The 19,077-nt window shown below is 44.1% G+C and overlaps 1 protein-coding gene across 1 annotated transcript in view; it reads right to left on the bottom strand.

The window, feature by feature from the left end:
* PRKCH (protein kinase C eta) overlaps nucleotides 1–19,077 on the bottom strand; it is a 229,761-nt gene that overhangs the window by 27,682 nt on the left and 183,002 nt on the right. Inside the window, exons 11-12 of the mRNA XM_080808358.1 lie at nucleotides 2,800–2,938; nucleotides 2,033–2,221 (exon numbers count right to left, since the gene is read on the bottom strand). Of these exons, the coding sequence (XP_080664484.1) occupies nucleotides 2,033–2,221; nucleotides 2,800–2,938 (328 nt within the window). The remainder of the gene's footprint in view (nucleotides 1–2,032; nucleotides 2,222–2,799; nucleotides 2,939–19,077) is intronic.

Genomic DNA, 19,077 nt, shown 5'->3' with positions numbered 1-19,077 from the left:
AAAGATATAGTTTAAAGTAATTGGACTTATCTGGTTAAGAAGAAACCATCTTAATAGTTCCATATGGTTCTTAATCTTGCTGAGTACTAATTCTAGGTTTTATAGGGATTCGGTGAGGGAGAGTAAGATCTAGGTCCCAGATTTAGTTGGGAAAAACTCTCCCAAGAGGGTTCTGAAATACTAGAATAAAGTTCAGGACTTCTAAAATTTTGAATAAAAAAATTAAGAGAAGCACATGTGAGTGATGGCCAACTCAAATGATAAGGTGACCTCAAGATTTCCACCGGATTCTGACAAAAGGTAGGAGATATTTAGCAAAGAAATGACCTGCATTGTTAACCCTACATGGAGAAATAAGTCATTTCCTGCCCTTCATGATACTTAGCATAATGACATTTATATACCAAGCCAATGATGGACATTTCTTTATGGTTTGAACTAGTATTTTCATTTGAATTATAAACTCTGAGGTCTTTCTTGTAAAAATTAAAAATGCTGCATGAGCTACAGTAAGTGAATGGAATATGTACGCCATGAAAAACAATGAAAAACAAAGAAACAGTAACAATGGTGGCGGTTGTCAGCCACAGGGGGTTAGCACACCTGAAGAGCCAGATTATGGACCATGGTACTGGAGAAGTAATAATGCAGCATAAGCCTGATCCTGTAGCATGATTAGGTTGTGTTAAAGTAGCTTAGGTCATCAGAGTTGGCTGGGGCCAACCTAGGTGAGGATAGTTCCCTTCCAGAAGTTTAGATGTTTCAGGGCACGAATCCACAGAGACAAGCCCTCCTCTGTCTTTTATTGATGAAATTATAAAAGCCACACAGTCTTTGTTTCCTGAGTCGAAAACTTCCACCAATGATACGAATCACCTGTTCTTCCGAAAACAGGCTAGGTAGGAGAGATTTGGTAGAATCCAAAGTGACTTCACTTTTGTTTCTATAAGAGATTAGTGTTTCCTCAATATCAGGAGAGTTCTGGCACGTAGCCTTGAGAATCAAGTTACCAATTACAGTTCACTTTGGCAATATCTGCCCGAGAAGGTTTTCTATGATTATCTCACTTGTAGTGATAGGGAGAACTCTCAGGGACAATCATGCCTTCAGCCCCAGTACATGGTGACCTGCATACAAAATGTTCTTGAAATGGCACTGATTATGACTGAAGATTTCTAAAGAGAGATAAGTCTCCAACAAGATAGCCAATATTTCCCAAATTTAGTTTTTGGTCTCAAATCACTGAAAAGGATATAACTTGAGGAAAGTAATTCTTATCCCCTAGAAACTATCTGACAGAGAATGGATTGTTCTGGTCTTTCCCTACTTGATGAATTGCCCTTTTATCCATCTTTACTCCGCTATGCCTCTAGTACGTGATAATACATGATTTGTGAATCCAACTAATGTGGTTATAGGAATGACAGAGATCACATGTGCTCTTTCATTTTCAACATAAAAGCATCAAATCCATGTTTCCTCCTCTCTTCAAAATAAGGCTTCCAGCACAGTACATGTATGCAAAAAAGACTTTTTATGATACACTAACCTCACTGCACCTGACTCCTGGGCCTGGCACCTCAGTTATTATTCATTAGAATAATATGGACGCACAGGAGATCTGCAGAAGTCAGGAAAACCTCTCCTGGCCCCGCCCAGCACTAAGGGAAAGACCCCTTCAGCCCAGAAACACAGTCAATACCCAAACAAAGCAGGAATGGCATTCACCTGATCCAACCCCCTGGCATGTCCTGACTGTATAAAGGGGGTGCACCACTTCACCTACGCCTCAGCCACAAGCTAAAAATACTTGATATTCGGCAAACAACGTTATCAGCGGCTCGCAGCTGGCCCAGAAAGAACTATTGCACTACAGAAGACGACACTCTGGTTCTTTACTTCTGCAGATTAAAACTATCCTGCAGTTAGCACTGGTCGCTCACCAGTGCAAGGTACTGGAAGGACCCAAAGCAGCACACACAGCCAGCTGGTTTGCCGTAGGCTGGAAGCTGGCTGGGAAAGGCACACTTACAGATTTCAGGATCCCTGTGGCATCTTCATGGAGCCATGTAGGGTAGACCACTTCATCATTCAGGATGGCCTCAAAGAGGTCATCTTCGTTCTCCGCCTCGAAGGGTGCGTGACCACAGAGCATCTCATAGAGCAACACGCCCATCGCCCACCAATCTACTGCGGGTCCGTAGAGCATTTCCTGGAGGATCTGGGCGGAGGGGGCAATGGGAGAACATCTGATGAACGCATGTGTCCTGAATGACTAGGGAAAACAATGGATTGGGAAATAGGCTTCATTTCATCTCTAGAGAGCTGTCTCTTCTGTGGTTCAACTCAGAGGACTTTCCATCCAGGTTATCAAACATCTGCGGCCTGTTTCAGCCAAGGTAAAGGCAGGTTCAGATCCAAAGCAGAGAAGTTTTGGGCACAGTGTCCCTGTAGAGGGACGAGGACATCGGTCTCGCTCACTCACATGGGTAAGACTGAGGGACTTGTCTTTACTTCCGCTAAATGGGGCTGGGATCAAAGTACCGAGCAGGGACAACGAGGAAAATAAAGCGCTGTGAGTAGAGCACACTCTGTCCCCGTTCAGGGCGAAGGCCTAAAGCCCCTGCAAGGTTTACACAAAATGTTGAACTCAAATCATTATTTGTAGGAACCAAGGACATTTTGAGGCACCCTTCATCCTGTGAGGCATCAGGTGTCCGCTTTCAGCGCGCCCACAGAGCTCAGTACACAGAGGCAGCCCGTGGCATTGATGCTTGGGATTCCCCAAGCCGCACTCACCTCTGGAGCAATATAGTCGGGCGTGCCACAGAAGGTCGCCGTGGTGACTCCATTACAGATGCCTTCCTTGCACATTCCGAAGTCCGCCAGCTTACAGTGGCCCTCATGGTCCAACAGCACGTTGTCCAGTTTGAGATCTCTGAAAGAAAGAGTGAGCAGCATGTGTAGGACAGCCAGGCCCCACACCCTGGTGGGCCGGCTTGCAGGGTGAGTGATGAGACCACACCAAGCAAGCTTCCAGCATCCACCTCACAGGAAACAAACTTCTCTGGGTTATCTTGGAAAAAGCTTTGGGTCAACTCTCAAAATTTGCCTCATGGTTCCTAGATGATGGTCCCATGTGAATAGGTCACCACGTCTAACAACTGAGAGGTCTGATGGCTCCCCCCCTCATGGTGGGGGGGGGGTCTTCATGGTTGCTATAGGACCGTCCTTCTGGAGCCTCACCCCTCCTCCCCCCACCCGCCGTGGGCTGTGGTGGGGCACCCATGGCTCTGTGTTCCTATCCCTGCTTTGGGAATCAAGTTCTGCTGGCCTGCTTGGCCTTAGGGAAAGATTGGTGTCTGTCCAGCCCAGGATCACGTTTCAGCTCCGAGAAGGGAGGGGATGACCGAGCGGGCGGGACCAGTTTCCAAGCTGTGCCCTGGGAGATGACGAGTTGATACAGCCTGACCACACAGGTCTTACAGAGAACGGTCACCGGAGACACCCAGGAATGAAAACAGAGTCCTGTTTTCTAGGAATCCCCGATAAGTGAGATAAAAGCAGAGGAGTTTTCCAGGCACACGTCAATGGGAACACAGAGCAGTCCTCCTCTCTGCTTGGGCCCTCCTGGCAGCAGTCTCCCCAGGAGTAAGCAGTGTAAGCAGAGGTGTGCTGGGTCTCTGTGCACCCATTGCAGAAAAGCAAGCTTTTTCCACCCTAAACCAAACCCGGCCTCGTTCCCCACCTCCATACAAAATCCCACTTTCTTTTTTTTTTTTTTTTTTAAGATTTTATTTATTTATTTGACAGACAGAGATCACAAGTAGGCAGAGAGGCAGGCAGAGAGAGAGGAGAAAGCAGGCTCTCCACGGAGCAGAGAGCCCGATGCGGGGCTCGATCCCAGGACCCTGGGATCATGACCTGAGCCGAAGGCAGAGGCTTTAACCCACTGAGCCACCCAGGCGCCCCCAAAATCCCACTTTCCAACAAGCAAGTGTTTTCAGTGGGCTGTGATCCGTGGGAAGTTTCCTTCCACCACAGCCCCCACACAGCAGAAGCGAGATGTATGTAACCCATGGGAGGGAGGACTCTCGAGACGCAGGGCGGCGGGTAGGATGACTGGGAGCATGTACACGGGAGGGAGGCCACTGCCAGGAGCGTGGTCTTTCTCACCTGTTCTTTCAGGAGTGGTCGCAGACCCCGGGCCCTACTAGCGTCTGCTTGTCTGGACCCTCAGGGACAGACAGCGCACATCAGAGGTGGTCAAGGTTAGAGATTACAGTCTGCCACCCCAGGAGGGAGCAAAACTATGGGGGATCGGAGTGAGCCCGCGGGTGGCCTCCGTCAGCACCATGTTCTAGCCCAGCCAGCCAGGCCCGTGTGGACCTGCGCCCAGAGCCTGTTCTCCCACGTTGCCCAACAAGGTTACTGGGTCTCTGAATTCTCCTGAAGCTGTTAGCCTGCTGAGGGCTCATAAAGGATTTTCTTTGGTAACAGAAAACAAGTGCTAACAGAAACCTACAACGGTCTCAAGAACTGACCTGTGATTGCTCAAGGGAGTTTGTGACTAACATCCCAAGTTCGAGGTTTAATTGGATATTACTCAGTTGCTGTCATGGGTAGCAGGAATTGTTCCGGGAGAGATGAGTGCTTGCGATCAGCGCTGTAAGCCACCCAGCACCGTGCCCTCTGCACAGAGAAGTCCGGGAACCCGGCCTCACGGCCTGGAAGACAGACCCAAGCGTGCAGGGGGTGTGAAGCATCCCCATTACAGGAAGCCTGAGGCCTCGGAGGGAGGTTATACACTTCAGTCCTGCCATTTCAGACTCATTTTTGGCATTCTTCAGAACTGTGTGAGGCCCAAGGGAAATGCCGTTGCTGGTTTCATACCAGGTGCTATCTAACAGACAAAACTCCCGCACTGGGCTCCCAAGGGGCCTCGATTAAGAGCATATTATAATCCCAGGCTACGAGTTCTGCCCTTTGTCCAAATATCTCACACCTTCTCTTTAAATTCTGTCCTGATATCCCGGGATAGTCAACATTGTCCCTGGAGTACTCAGTTCATGCCTCTATGACGGTGCACCGGGCACTGTATTCCAGAAGACTCTGTCTGTGTACCTGTCTCCCCCCTTGCTGGAGCTAAAGCCTTCCTCCCACCTCGCTCCAGCTTGAGCATGGCAGAAGGTGCTGACCAAAGAGATAAACAGAAGCATTTCTCACAGACGACAGTGAGCTGTCCTAGCCAACTCAGAGCCTGTCTTATTTTTAGGGGAAGAAAGGAAGCTTCATAAACCCCACTGGGATCCTTGTTCCAAAGTAATTAAACTTAGGCAAAGGGATGTAACTTACCCCTTAGAGATGGATTCCAGAGGGAAAAGAAGAATCCTGAAATATAAGCTCAAATTCTTCACTTTGGTGAAGCTGGAGAAGGGAAACTACTTTCGGAAAGGCAATTATGGACCCAATCATAATACTTTGCCTTGGCTTGCAGCCAGATAAAAGAGTAAAATAGTGACTGGGTTAGTCAAATGGATCCAAAGGTTAAAGATCCATTCATGGCCACGGTCAGCTTCCTTTCTAAGGGTAGTCATTTTTACTTAAAAAAAAATGCAAAAATCACCCATGACTATGACTTTGAAATAGGCAGAGGTCAGTTTTTGGCTTTGGAGTAGTTCCTCCGCCTCCAATGCCAACATGTAACTCAACAGCCAAACTTAACAAGGCTACACAATGAAGATCACAAGTTCATACAGGGCACAGGCTCAGATCCCAAAATGCCAAATACACAATTATGGGCTCATCATTCATTAGTGCATTGAACACCAGTATTTCATAGCTCTAACTTCTGTCATACAAGCAGAGAAGGGTAGAGAGAGTTATTTTACACATTGTTGTTGCCTGGTAATCAGGGTTAAAATGCCCACAGTGGTTTCACAGAAGCATCCCAAGTGGTTGAGGACAAAGGAAATTCAGAAATTCTATTTATTGTATTTCCACCGTGAACTATTCCAAGAGTCATAAAACAGAACAACACGAGTCTTTCTGCTTAGATCACTGGAATCAGTGACTCTTCCGAAAGAAATAAAGGAAGGTGAGTTGAGAGCTGGCTTCTTGAATGAGAATGACTCTAAGAGACTATTCAGTAACTATTTTTAATGTATTTGAAATTTATCATGGAAAATTTCAAATCTACACAAACGTGCAGAAAATAGAACAACTCCCGTGGTGAGTTGCATGCCCAATTTTGTTTGTGTATACCTTCACTCCTGATCTCATCCATCTTTCTTCAAGTTTTGAAGCAAACTGAAGACATAAAATCATCCCATCTATAAATATTTTAATATCTGAATCTAAGGGACAATAATTCTTCAATAAAATATAACTTTGATATTGCTTATTATAAAACATATAGTCAATATACTATTACAAGTATATTGCTTTTTGTGTGCTTGTTTGGGTAGGTGTGTGCATGTGTCCATGAAGAAAGATTCTATGGGTAAGAAAAATAGTAGAATAGTAGCTACCATACACTGAATGCTCACCAGATGGTAAGTGCTTTAACCATATTATTTTATCCTCATAGCAACTCTCTGAGCTAGGATCTACAGCAACATCATTTAGTTACCCAAGGGTAAATCCAGGATTCAAACTCAGTTCTGCTCACCTCCCTCCAAAGCATGGGGTCATCACCCCCTAGAGCAGGCAAATACTCTCTTATATACTGGTATTACATTGCTGGCTAATTGGAATAAGAACTACCCGAGAATCAGTAAGTATCCCAAGACTGAATTATGACAAAGGGACATTTTTGTGCACATCATTATAAAATGCATGATCAAAATTTACCAAAAAAATTTTTTTTGCTTTGGTTTTTAGTTTGTGCATGGAGAGGGAATTCAATGGATTTTACCCAAACTTTGAATGTATGGGAGTAGTAATGTGCACACCAAATGTGTCTCTTGTGGCCAAATATTCAGAAGATAAATCACTGCTCTCTCCTGAGGAGGAGAGGCTGGTGGGTGGGTAAGGGTGAAGAAGTAGATGAAAAGAATGAATTTAATATTATAATCACAATTTCACAACAAAACCATTTAGGGCTAGCTTGTATTTTGAATGTCTGGGTTTATATAAACTTGCAATTTCAAGGCAAGACTGATTGTGTTAAATTGGTAAAAGAATGTTGAGGGGCGCCTGGGTGGTTCAGTCAGTTAAGCATCCAACTCTTAACTTGAGGTCAGGTCATGCTCTCAGTGTTGTGAGATGGCCCCCCGCAGGCTCTGCTCTGGGTGTGGAGCCTGCTTAAGATTCTCTCCCTCCCTTGAGCTCCTACATGCACTCTTTAAAAAAAATGGTGAAACATCACTGAAATAGCAAAAGTCTAATATCTGATTTTATCATCAATTAGATAGAATGCCATTCATGTATTATTTAACCCAAGATATATTCAGCCATTCACCCACCCCATAAATCTTAGAGGACCATCTCTGAGCCAAATAATATGCTAGGGGCTCAGAGTCCGGAATGAGACAGGAGATAGCAGGAGCGTGATAAGGCAGGGGCCAGTCAAAATTCCAGTTTTTGGCCTAAAAAGAAAGAGAAACCATCAAGAAAGTTTTACACAGGAGATGGATAGCATTAACTTGTGATTTTACAATGAACCTCCAGCTGCAACGTGGATGACAGGTTGGAGGGGGTTGAGAGAACTTGAGGAGACTAGCTGGAAAGCCACTGAAGTGTTCAGAAAAACAATGATGGTGGCCTGGAGTAGGGTAGAGCAGTAAGGCAGAGGGAACTAGATGGTCCCAGAAGGATTAGGTGGTAAAAGTAATGGGATGTAGTAATGGAAGGATAGAGACAGTAAAAGGGAAGAAGGCGTGAGCATGTTCTGGGCATGTTCTGGCTCACAGAATTTGTTTTGGACATATTGAGCTATTTTTTAGACATCCAAGTGGAGACATTTAAAGGCAGCTGAATATACATGGCTAGAAGTCAGAGGAAAAGCTGGGCTGGAGATATAAATTTGCGAGTCATTAGCAGGGTGTGGATAAGTTCACCTGGGGAGAGGGAACGGAATGAGAAGGGTATCCTAAGGATAAGATCCCTGGTCTTTTTTACACTGGGTCCACAAATACCGGTGATAAATTAGAGCCAGAGTGGGTATACTGTTGAGTGCCTAGGGAAGTAAGTTTCCCAAGGACCCAACTCTTCTGCCTCCAAGTGGGCCATCCCTTGTCTTGCCAATGCTTAAAGGGTTAGAAAACATTAACCCTTTACATTCAAAATCATCTAATGGATTCTTCCTAGGTCTGACCCTCAACCCCAGCTACGTGCCTTTGTAAGCACAAACTTCAGTATTCTAGTTTACAAAAGGGTACATTGCCACATCTTTTGTAATAGCAAAAACTTGGAATTAAGCCAAATTATTTATTACTGGGGGAATGGCTAAACAAATATGGTATATACATGACAGACTTTTACGGAAGCTGCTAAAAAAAAGTCCTTTATAAAATACTAAAAATGTAAAGACATTTTTAATGACAGAAATTTTATCTTTTGAAAATTATTTCTTTTGTGATTATAGGAGTAATATTTTCATTACATAAAATTCAGTCATTCCTGAAAAAAAAATCACAGGGAAAATGATGACAGTCTCACAGTCTTCAAATCTTTTCTTCTTAATACTATACTAAAATGTATTATGAAGTAACTTGCTTTTCTTACCTAATAAATATTTTGGACATATTTCTATATCCTGTTGATCTGTCACATTTTCTGTAATGGTTATCTAAGATTCCATTTGAAAAGTGTATCACAATTTAACTAGTCCCCTCTCCATGAACATTTAGACAGCTTTTAATTTTTTACAACATCAAACCAGAAAGTAACAAACATTATTTACATATGTGTAGGAAGGTTTACTATGGATAGGTTTTTAGAAGTAGAAATGCTGTGTCAAAGGATATAAATGTTTATAATTTAAACAGATGTTGAGCAATTGCTGAGAAAGTTTGCACCAATTTATACTCCCACCAATAGTGTACAAGAACATCCATTTGACTTCCTTATTCAAATCAAACATCATCCTTAAGTCCTTGCCAGTTTGCTAGGGAAAATGATCTCATTGTTTTAACTTCATTTCTTGATTATTAATGATATAGCTTTTAAAAAAATATGTTTAATGACCATTTGTATTTCTTCTGTCTGTTGCCTGTTCACATGTTTTACCCATTTTAAAATTTGAGTTATCTTTCTGATTATTTTTTAGAAGCTCATTACATATCATGGATAGTAGTGATTTGTTATAGAGATTGCAAACATTATTGCCCAATTTGTTTTTAAGTTTTATTTATGGTAACGTTCATATTTTTATACAGTCAAATCTTTTCATTTTTCCTTTATGGCTGCTGGACTTCATGACTTATTTATAAGCTGATACAATTCTAAGTGGAAAAGCAGGATACAAATAATTTTTCAATATTCTCTTAATTATGGTTGTTAGAAAGGTAGAGGGAAGAAAGCAAAACAGGGGAGAAGAAAGAAGAAGAAAGATGGAATAGTAAGGAGGAAGGTTAAAAGTCTATTTCTGGGTGATAGGTTTATAAATAGCTTTTCTTTGCTCTGTGTTTTCTAAATTTCTTATGGGAATTACATATTATTTTGATAAGCTGGAAGAAGTCATTAAAATATATGTTTACATGTCTTGGTTTTAATTCTTTTCTTTGGTTTCTGTACCATTTATTGCCGTAATTCCCAAGGAAGATGTGTAGGGGTTATAATTCATTGGTAGAGATGGAAAGGATTTCTTTTTGCAATGCAGGCTACAAGGGGATGTTGAAAAAAAAAAGTCAACTTACTTGGTTACAGAACCTGAACATTTGTGGGCTCAGAATTCCAAACCTGTTGCCACAAGCTCATTATTCACTCCTGAAGTTACCTCAAGTGTCTACCAAATACATAATTGTGGATGACATTGATTTTTCGACTGCCCCATGATGTGTCCCTGTATTCTTAACCAACTTAAGCATGAAAATGAGGCCTCTGCTTTAAAAAAAAAAAAAAAAGGCCACATTCCTAATTATTAAATTGAGACCCCTTGCCATTTATCTTCACGAAGTGCCATTTTATCTGGTTCGATGGGGCTGATCCATTGGAACAAATTAGGAACAAATATGTGAAACATGTAAAATGACTCATTTTCTAATGAATAAAGTTCACAAGACATTTTCCAACTCTGAAAGTATCACCACCTCTCCTCTGAGGCTCCCCCTATCCTTTCATAGTTCTCCCAACAGCTACTTCAGTTGGGAAATGATCATAAAAATGACCCTGTACAAGCCCAGCTATTACACTCCCTTTAAAACAGGGCCAGGGACTCACAAACCAATCCCCCGTAGGCCAGGTGTTGGTTTCCATCCAGGTCTGGTGGTAGATGCCCTCAATACATAGGCAGCGTGTTTCCACCATCACCGCTGTGTACACATAGGACCAATTTAACTTGCGCAAAGGGACCGAGAGATTTCCCCTTGCCTTGTCTTACAGTTGGAGGGAAAAAATGTACAAGGAAAACACTCATTGCCTCTCTGGACAAATGCAGGAGGCCATGAGTGTGATGAACGTCACAGTGTGCCAATCATATGTCTCCTTAGGGACCACCAAATAAATGAGCCGTCAAGCTGACAGTTGAGCCTTCTCTCTAAAGTTTTTTACTCCAAGCTCCACATCTCTACTCCCAGGAGGGATGAAATTCCCTAGCTGAAGTGGCACAAATTTATTTAGTAGTTCCCTACAGTACTTTTCTTTTATACTTGCCAAGAAAACCTCTCTCACCGACTCTCCCTGCCAAAAGGCTTCCTACGTGATCCATAGCTGCGTTCCGCGTGCAGATGCCCTCAGCGAGGGAAAGCAGGCAGGTAGGATGGAGAGCTTTGGACAAAGACACCAAGGAAATGACCGATCCTTGGTGGTGAGGGGTCTCTTGACCATTGGGCCTCTCTCTGACAACACAGAAAGGATGCCAGAGCAAAGGATACACTTCGCCAACAGTTCTTTCTTTTCTATCCTTATAAGTAAGGATAAGGCGATCAACACGCTGAATTCCGCTGAACTCCTCAGGCTTCCCCGGTGCAGAGAGCTGGGTGCAGCTGACCCATGGAAAACCACTTGCCAGGGCAGCTTTGCTTCCCAGCCATACAAATCCAGCAGCAAAACAGATCAGAGAGTCACAGGATTCTGAGAGGCTGCAAGCTAGGGACAAGATAGGTGTGGCAGAGTTCCCTGCTGGCTGCTTGTAGGGCGTGTTCAGGAAGATAAAGGAAGGAATGATTTCCAGTGGGGAGGAATCAGAACATGGGTCCTTCTTAACCCCTGTCATCTTAATGATGACTGGGACAGCTGTGGCATGGGGATGGGGAGGGGCGGATGGAACCTTCTAGGTTTATGGAGCACACACAGCACCAACCCCAACAGATGGCCCCACAGAATGAAATTGTTAAACCTTAGAGGGCACACAGTGCTGGGTAAATAAATGTTAGCCATTGTTGTCCCCATGATTACTGTTATTAAGGGGATAAAATGTCGTGGCTGTCCTCCTCAGAAAGATTAGCCAGACAACTGAGGCATCAATGCAAATACACAGACTAACAAGTGAAGGACCAGTGAGACTTCTTAGCCTGTCGAGCTGTGGCTGGTGCCCTCCGAGGAAACCCAGGGCTCTTCTGACTCGGGGGTACTAGACTGTCAGCAGCAAGGTTGGTCCCTTGAAGGCATTCTGTCGAGAAGAAATAGTAGTGTCTTGAGAGGGGACACGGACACTGTTGGGGGGGGCGGGGGAGGGGGGAGGAGGGGGTGATAAGGAGCCCTTTACAACAGGAAGGAGTGCAGTTTATAGCACCAAGCTCAGGAAGAGATATGCTGTTTTTGGCAACTGGCCAACCACTAACATTTGCCAACCTTAGTAATGCCTTGCACAATATCAAAGGGGAGGGGAGACAGACTTCTGACTTGAACCAGAACTTAACCCACATAAGCCGGTCTCATTTGATTATCTGCCCTCTCCGTCAGAGAGTACACCTGAACTATTTAAACGGTAGTCTGTAAAACCCAAGAGAATATCTGTGGTTTCAGGACCACTCCTAGGTCCTTGGAATTAAATAAGAACCTCATATTTTATTTGTTATTTTTGTTGTTGTTGTTGTTGTTGTTGTTGTTATTATTACCTTTTTCTTTTCAGAACCTCACATTTTTAGTTCTGGGTTATAGTTGGTATTGCTGTGTTCTCTAATTGTGTTTTGCATTAAGCCTTGTTTTCTCCAACATGATCACAGTCTCCAAGGGTAGGCCTGGAATATTTCTGGGGTCATTTCGAGAGTATCGAGCTGGACATATGACAGCAACACACATCTGAGTCCCTTTACGGGGATTTACTGATCTCGTCCTAATGCTGGGCATAACACAGCAAAGCGTGCAGAAGACACCGAATTCACCCCTAAGAAACTCTCTGTTGAAGAACTCACTGCTACTTCCTGAGCACCTACCCCTTCTATCCCTAGCACTTAGTCTTACAACCAGGTTTCCCAAAACATCCATTTTGTTGAGCAATCCATTTGAGTAAATGTGGAGACATCATCCAAAGACTATTTCCAATTTTATGTAGTAGTATTCTTAATAAAAGTAATCTCTGAGATGCATAAGTAAAAGCCATTATAACTTCCTAAGATCTTAAAAGTAAACAATTCACGAATTAGGGAGAAAATTATTTTTTAGCCTGTGTCTTAATTAGCTTCGAAAGTTATCACCAAACCTCTAAGCAAAAGTTGCTGATGAAAAGATCTTTTGAGAGACTAACATTCTTGTTGCCTAAATGCTGGACTAACCTTGACCCAATAAATGGTGGTTACTTCAGTTTGGTCAATTTTTCAGCACCTCAGATGCTTTGTTAAAACATTAAGGTCGCAAGGTGCTAGACTTTAGTCACTAAACCTGGATTTCACTCCATAAGTGACCTGTGTGGCAACATTTTCTGTCCATATGTATATTACAGAGGCATTTAAAGATCTTCTGCAAGCATAAGGTTTCATATACCAATAATAGTGGGGTATATTTTACACTTCCTGGAGAACTGGACCCCATGCTGATGATCTTATCTGATAACAAATCCAGAGTGACCAATTCTGGGGACACAGCAAATTCAGACTAGTAGCCAAGCATGGAGTCCTCACACATGTGGCTAGACAGAGACCAAGGGCAAATTCTCCACGGGGCTCTTATGGAACAATATAGCTCCCATCTGCCTCCCTCATTCTGCTTCCTTCCCTAATCCCCACATGACCTTGGAGAGGTTGTTCAACCAACCTCTGATTCCAAAAGGCAGTATCGTGTGGGGTTAAGGGTATAGATTCTGGAGATGGGCTGCTTGGGTTGGAGTCCTGGCCCTGTGTGATCTTGGGCAAGTTAATTAACCATTCCATACTTGTTTCCTCCTCAAGAAAGGCAGGTAATAGTTCCTGTACCATGAGAATGGAGTTATTTAATGTGAATTATTTAGATCAGTGCCTGAATGCATTAAGTACTAGAGAAACCTTAACTATTATTTCCTCATCAGCAAAAAAGATAACACATTCATGGCCCATATTCCTTAAGATTTTTATAAGAATCAAAACAGATGGAGAGTATACACAGACTCTGAAAATACTGAATAACATTGGCAGCCTTTGAGTTTGGGGCAGGTAGGTCTACTATATGATAAAGTGACAAATCTGGCTTATAAACTGCTCTGTGGGTAACAGAGCAAGGAGCCAAAGTAGGGTGTTCATCCATTGCTGGGGCCTGGCACTAGCAGTGAGCAAAATGTCTCAAGAACTGGTTAAACTCCACCAGCCACCATACCTTTGTCTACTTCACCATCTTTGCTGAGATCAAACACTGAGGAATTAAGATAGAGGAATGAAGCATTCACCTACTGATGGACACTTGGGTTGCTTCCACATCTTGGAAATTGTAAATAATTCTGCGACAGACATAAGGGTGCACATTTCTTTTTGAATTAGTGTTTTCCTTTTCTTTGGGTAAATACCCAGTAGTGAAATGACTGGATGATATGGCAATTTTTGAGGAATTATAAGAAAACAAACAAAGGGAAAAAGAGACAAACAAACAAAAACCAGACTCTTAATCACAGAGAGCAAACTAGCGGCTGCGTGAGAGGAGGTGGGTGGGAGGGATGGGTGAAGTTGATAAAAGGGGATTAGGAGTACACTTATCTTGATAAACACTGAGAAATGGAAAAATTGCTGAATTATCGAATCACACATTGAAATTAATAAAATACTGTATGTTGATTATACTCAAATCAAAAATAAAAAAGATACAGGAATGCAGATCTCTGTTCATTGTCAGCAGCCCTGCTCAGTGCCATGAGAAAAGTTTGGTCCAAGTTAAGGTTCATCCAGTTCCATCCAGTCTGTCAAACGTACAAATGACCCATTCTTCTAAGCAGAATAAACTGACAGAGGAACTGTAATTCTCCAGAAATAAAACACAGAATTCCCAACAAGTGACATGGTATCGGTTCCTCATAACTCAGTCAAATAAAACTCAACCGGGGCAGCCAGTCCTTGCTTTCTGCCCATTCCCTGTCTAATTATTTAGGACATGAACCCAATAGCGGACGCTGGCCTCATACATTCAGTGATGTGATAAGACCCAGATTCTGCAAGGCCACTTTTGGGAGAAGTTATTTTGTTTTTCACTGGTACAAACACTGGTGTGAGGGATGAAGGTATCTGTTCGACAGGTCCAAACCTAGTAATATTTTTTTAGCATGTGTTTTCACAAATGAGCAATCAGCTCCAGGTGTCATGTTCACGATTAATAATCTCTGTTAAGGGGCACCTGGGTGGCTCAGTGGGTTAAAGCCTCTGCCTTCGGTTCGGGTCATGATTCCAGAGTCCTGGGATCAAGCCCCACATCGCATCGGGTTCTCTGCTCAGCGGGGAGCCTGCCTCCCCCTCTCTCTGTGCCTGCCTCTCTGCCTACTTGTGAACTCTGTCTATCAAATAAATAAATAAAATCTTTAAAACAACAAAAAAAGAATCTCTGTTAAGGCCATTGCACTGGTGTTTGGCTTCCTTTCCCACAGGAAGCCAACAAAGGTTATGGGGATTCAACGGAGCGGGAAGGCAGAGAGCTCAAATTCCAAAATCCTGCCTCAGGTTATGATTCTTTATGATTTTATGATTTTATAATTTTATGATTCTTATTTTCCCAACTAAAATGTGACCTCCATGAGGACAGGTGCTTCATTGTTTTCATTTTTCTATCCTTATATTTTGAATTCCTTTAGGTGCTTCAAACAGTGCCTTGCCCATAGTAGGTCCCTCATGAATGACTGTTCCTCTGAATGGAAAGCCGCCTCTCTGCCCACTGGTATTGGCTCGGTTCTGAGACCCCAGTGAGGCTGGATTAAAGAGAATGTGGAGGGCTACCAAGAAACTGGGTGGATTCTGGTTTGTGCAGGGTCCCTGGCACCCATCCGGGACTTCAGAAGCCAACATGAAGCTGGAGTCCTGTCTCGGGGACGACCTAGGATGACCAGGTCAGCACCCCAGGAAACTCTGTGGCTCCAAACACACTCTCAAATCCATCCTACTCCAGACATTAATCCTTCCAGACTAGCAAGCGAGATACCAGGAGATACCAAAAAGGAAAACTGGCCCTGCTTGGTGACTCCCTGTTCACGTCTGGCATATAGGTGAGAGTAACCTTTGTTCCTATAAAAGAAGGATATTAAAAATTCTGCCAACTGTCTAAACAGGATTTACACGGCTTTAACTAGCCACTACAGGACACAGTGAACCTTGGGGCAGCTTCGGTCATGTAGGCAGAGACCATGAGCAGAGAGCATAGGAGGTCAGGTAGACTAGCTGAGGGCAGCTGAGCGGTGGGGTGGAGGGGTGTGAGGTGTCCGTGAGCAAGTCAGTGTCTCAGTGTACCCGGAACCTTCTTTTTTTTTTTTTTTTTTAAAGATTTTATTTATTTATTTGACAGAGAGAGAGTACAAGTAGGCAGAGCAGCAGGCAGGGGGAGAGGGAGAGGAAGACTCCCCCTGGCATGAAGTCCGATGTGGGGGTCAATCCCAGGACCCTGGGATCATGAACCGAGCCCAAGGCAGCTGCTTAACCAAATGAGCCACCCAGCTGCCCCTACCTGAAACCCTCTGAAGGACATGTACCCTTCCCTCCCCTCAGAGGTAGCATGGGAACTCAGGGTAGACACACTAGGATGCTGGTATTACCTGGTACCCTGTCTGGTCAGTTAGTCAAGGGGCAAGAAAACTTGTCCTGAACCAAAAGCAGAACTTCTAGACCCAGCTCTGTCACCTGGCTGGGCCTCAGTTTCTTCATCTGTAAATGACGCGATGGTACTGGATGACATCTCTCCCCCACTTCTCCACCCCGTCACCGAGCACTGACAACTACTCCTCCTGACTGTCTTCAGAACCAGACGCCCTCTCCCCACCGCACTGCCCTGGCCTCCATATAGCTCCATCATGTCCCACGTGGATCACGGTCTCTCCTAACTGGTTTCACCACCTCTACTCTCCCCCCTTCTTTGTGCTGGGCCAGCTGTTTTTCTGAAATTCAGTTCTTGAATGCTTGTACCTTTAAGAGGCCCTGACTAACTTTAGCACCCACAGCTCTCCACAGTGGGGCCTCTGCCTGCCCCTGCAGCCCTATTTCCTCCCCCAGGACTCTCCCTCTGCTCAGATCCCCTGCTCTCTTGCAGACCTCTCTCCCCTCAGGTACACCCTGCTGTGCCCTTGGATTAGCACTCACCTATAAACCACTACCAGCCTCCAATGAAGTAGAAAAAGAATGAATGAATGAATGAATGAATGATGAATAAATGAAGTAAGTAGCAATGAAGTTAGAAGAAAAATTAAGACTAAGTGCTTAGAAGCTTTTATAACTATTGGACAGTACTTTTATGTCTGTTGAATCTACTTTATGTCTTTTTAAAATTTTATTTTTCTAGTGATTTACTTTTACCACATTTTATAAAAATACTGGTCCTAAAGGGAGCCCAAAGGGAAAAGAACCCACTGGCTTACCACCGCCCCTGGCCTTGCACCTTTCTTCCTTCCTCTCTCCTGGGCAGATGACTTCATTCTCCCTGAAGCCTCCGCATCCCTTCCTAGGACAAGCTTGGTGTATCCCCTCCATGCTCCAGCAGTATGTGGTGCATGCTTCTAATTACAGCATCGACGGTACTGACTGTAATTGTTGGCTTCCCTGCTGGACCTCCCCATGCTTATTTCTGCTAACCTTGGAACAAGGTGCCTGGCCTAGGGCTGAGTGGGCAATTAAGTGTGGACTGAACTGGACAAGCCCAAAGTTTCTTACCCTAAACTGGGGTTGCATTCCCTTTACCCAAATACTCCTTGGGCGTAAAATCCTTCTGGCCTGTGTATCTCCCTCCCCTGCCTCGCTGGTGTCCGGTACAGAAAGGGAGCGGAGGAAACATGGAAGAAGTGACAGAAGCTGCTTTCTGTATCTGCTGTGAATGTTTGATGCCACCCGTCCAGGAGCACTGTTCCTTCTCCAGCGCTCAGGCTGGTACTCCAGTTAACAGAAGGAAGCTGGGCTTGTGGGTACAACAACCGGTGACTAATGTGTGTGCCTGGTGATTAAGCATCCTTACAACAGAGCGGTATTATAACCAGACAAGACAAATCACCCTGGTACATCTTGCATAAAATTAAAAGGTCAGTCCAGGAAGAGAAGGAATAATGAGATTCCCGAACTCCTTCATCAAGCTGAAAAGCTCATTTGATTTTTTTTTTTTTTCAGCTCAATGGAAAACTCCAAAACCAGAAAGGATGGAATATTACATAGAAACTACTTAAAAGCTCCACTTAAGCCTAAACCGAAGAACACGATTTCCATCATATGGAACTCATTTCTTTTTGAAAGTTGATAAACCAAAAATTTCACTGGAAACCAGCCGGTTGCCTGTGTTTTTCAGAGAAGGCAGTCTGGGAACACATTTCCTGAACCTCAGCTTCTTGGGTTCCACTCCTGGATTTCCCCCCTGATGCCACAGAAAATGTCTTTTCCCTCCTCTCTGTTGCAGAACCCCTTTTTTAAAAGGGGTAAAATGATCACCTGCCCATTTATAGGATGTAGTGTACGGAATCCTCCCGAGAGCTTCCTGAGGGCCTTAGACGCACAGAGCCAGGGAACCTAGGCTCGCTTACGGTTAGTAAAAAAACAAAACAAAACAACAACAACAATAAAACCAAGCAAGTCACAGAGACAGGACAAGTGATCTTTTTCCCATTGGAAAAGGGACTCTAATCCTCATTCCAATTAAGAAGCAGAGAATCAGCTGATAAAGAAAATTATCAAAATTTAAGATCTGAAAAAGGTGAATTATCTTGGAAACAGAACATTTTCACGCGCTGATCTAGGTGACACAGAAGCAACTGAGTTCCACCTACTCAGACAGGTCCCAGTTTCCTTCTGAGTTTGATGACCATTCCAGTGTTGTCTCTGCCTATAGAGCCTGAATCCCATCGACAGAGATGTGAACTTGGAGTTTTTGATCTGGGTGACTGACACATTCCTGCCCAGAAAGGTAGTGCCATCTCTCCTCCTCTAACTTTCCACTGAAAGAAATGAGGTCAGAAGTGCCAGGAGGCAGCAAGGCCAGGGCTACGTAGGCGGAGAACCATGGGCCAAGGCACGCTTTCTTTTCTGTAAGAAGTATTTATACCATCCTGTTGGCACACATGGGGAAGGCTGTCAGCTTCGTGGTTTGTGCCACAAGGAAGTTGAGACAGCCTCCAAGCCATTGTTTGGAATTGCTTTTTCTTTCTTGTGTGGCTCAGGTGGCAAAAAGCTTCCTCTACCCTGCCAGGCCCTCAAAGGGTGGGACTCGGGGCCATTGGGGAGGTTCCGCCTGTTCTGGGCTGGGAGTTGCCCCAGCAGCTCCTGGCTGGCTGGAGCCAGATGTAACAGGGGTGAGTGACCTGAGGCAGAACCCTTTCCTAGGGACAGTAAACATGGCCCGCTC

Source organism: Martes martes (assembly GCF_963455335.1).
Source record: "Martes martes genome assembly, chromosome: 7".
Lineage (NCBI taxonomy): Eukaryota > Metazoa > Chordata > Mammalia > Carnivora > Mustelidae > Martes > Martes martes.
This window is presented reverse-complemented; position numbering and strand designations above follow the sequence as displayed.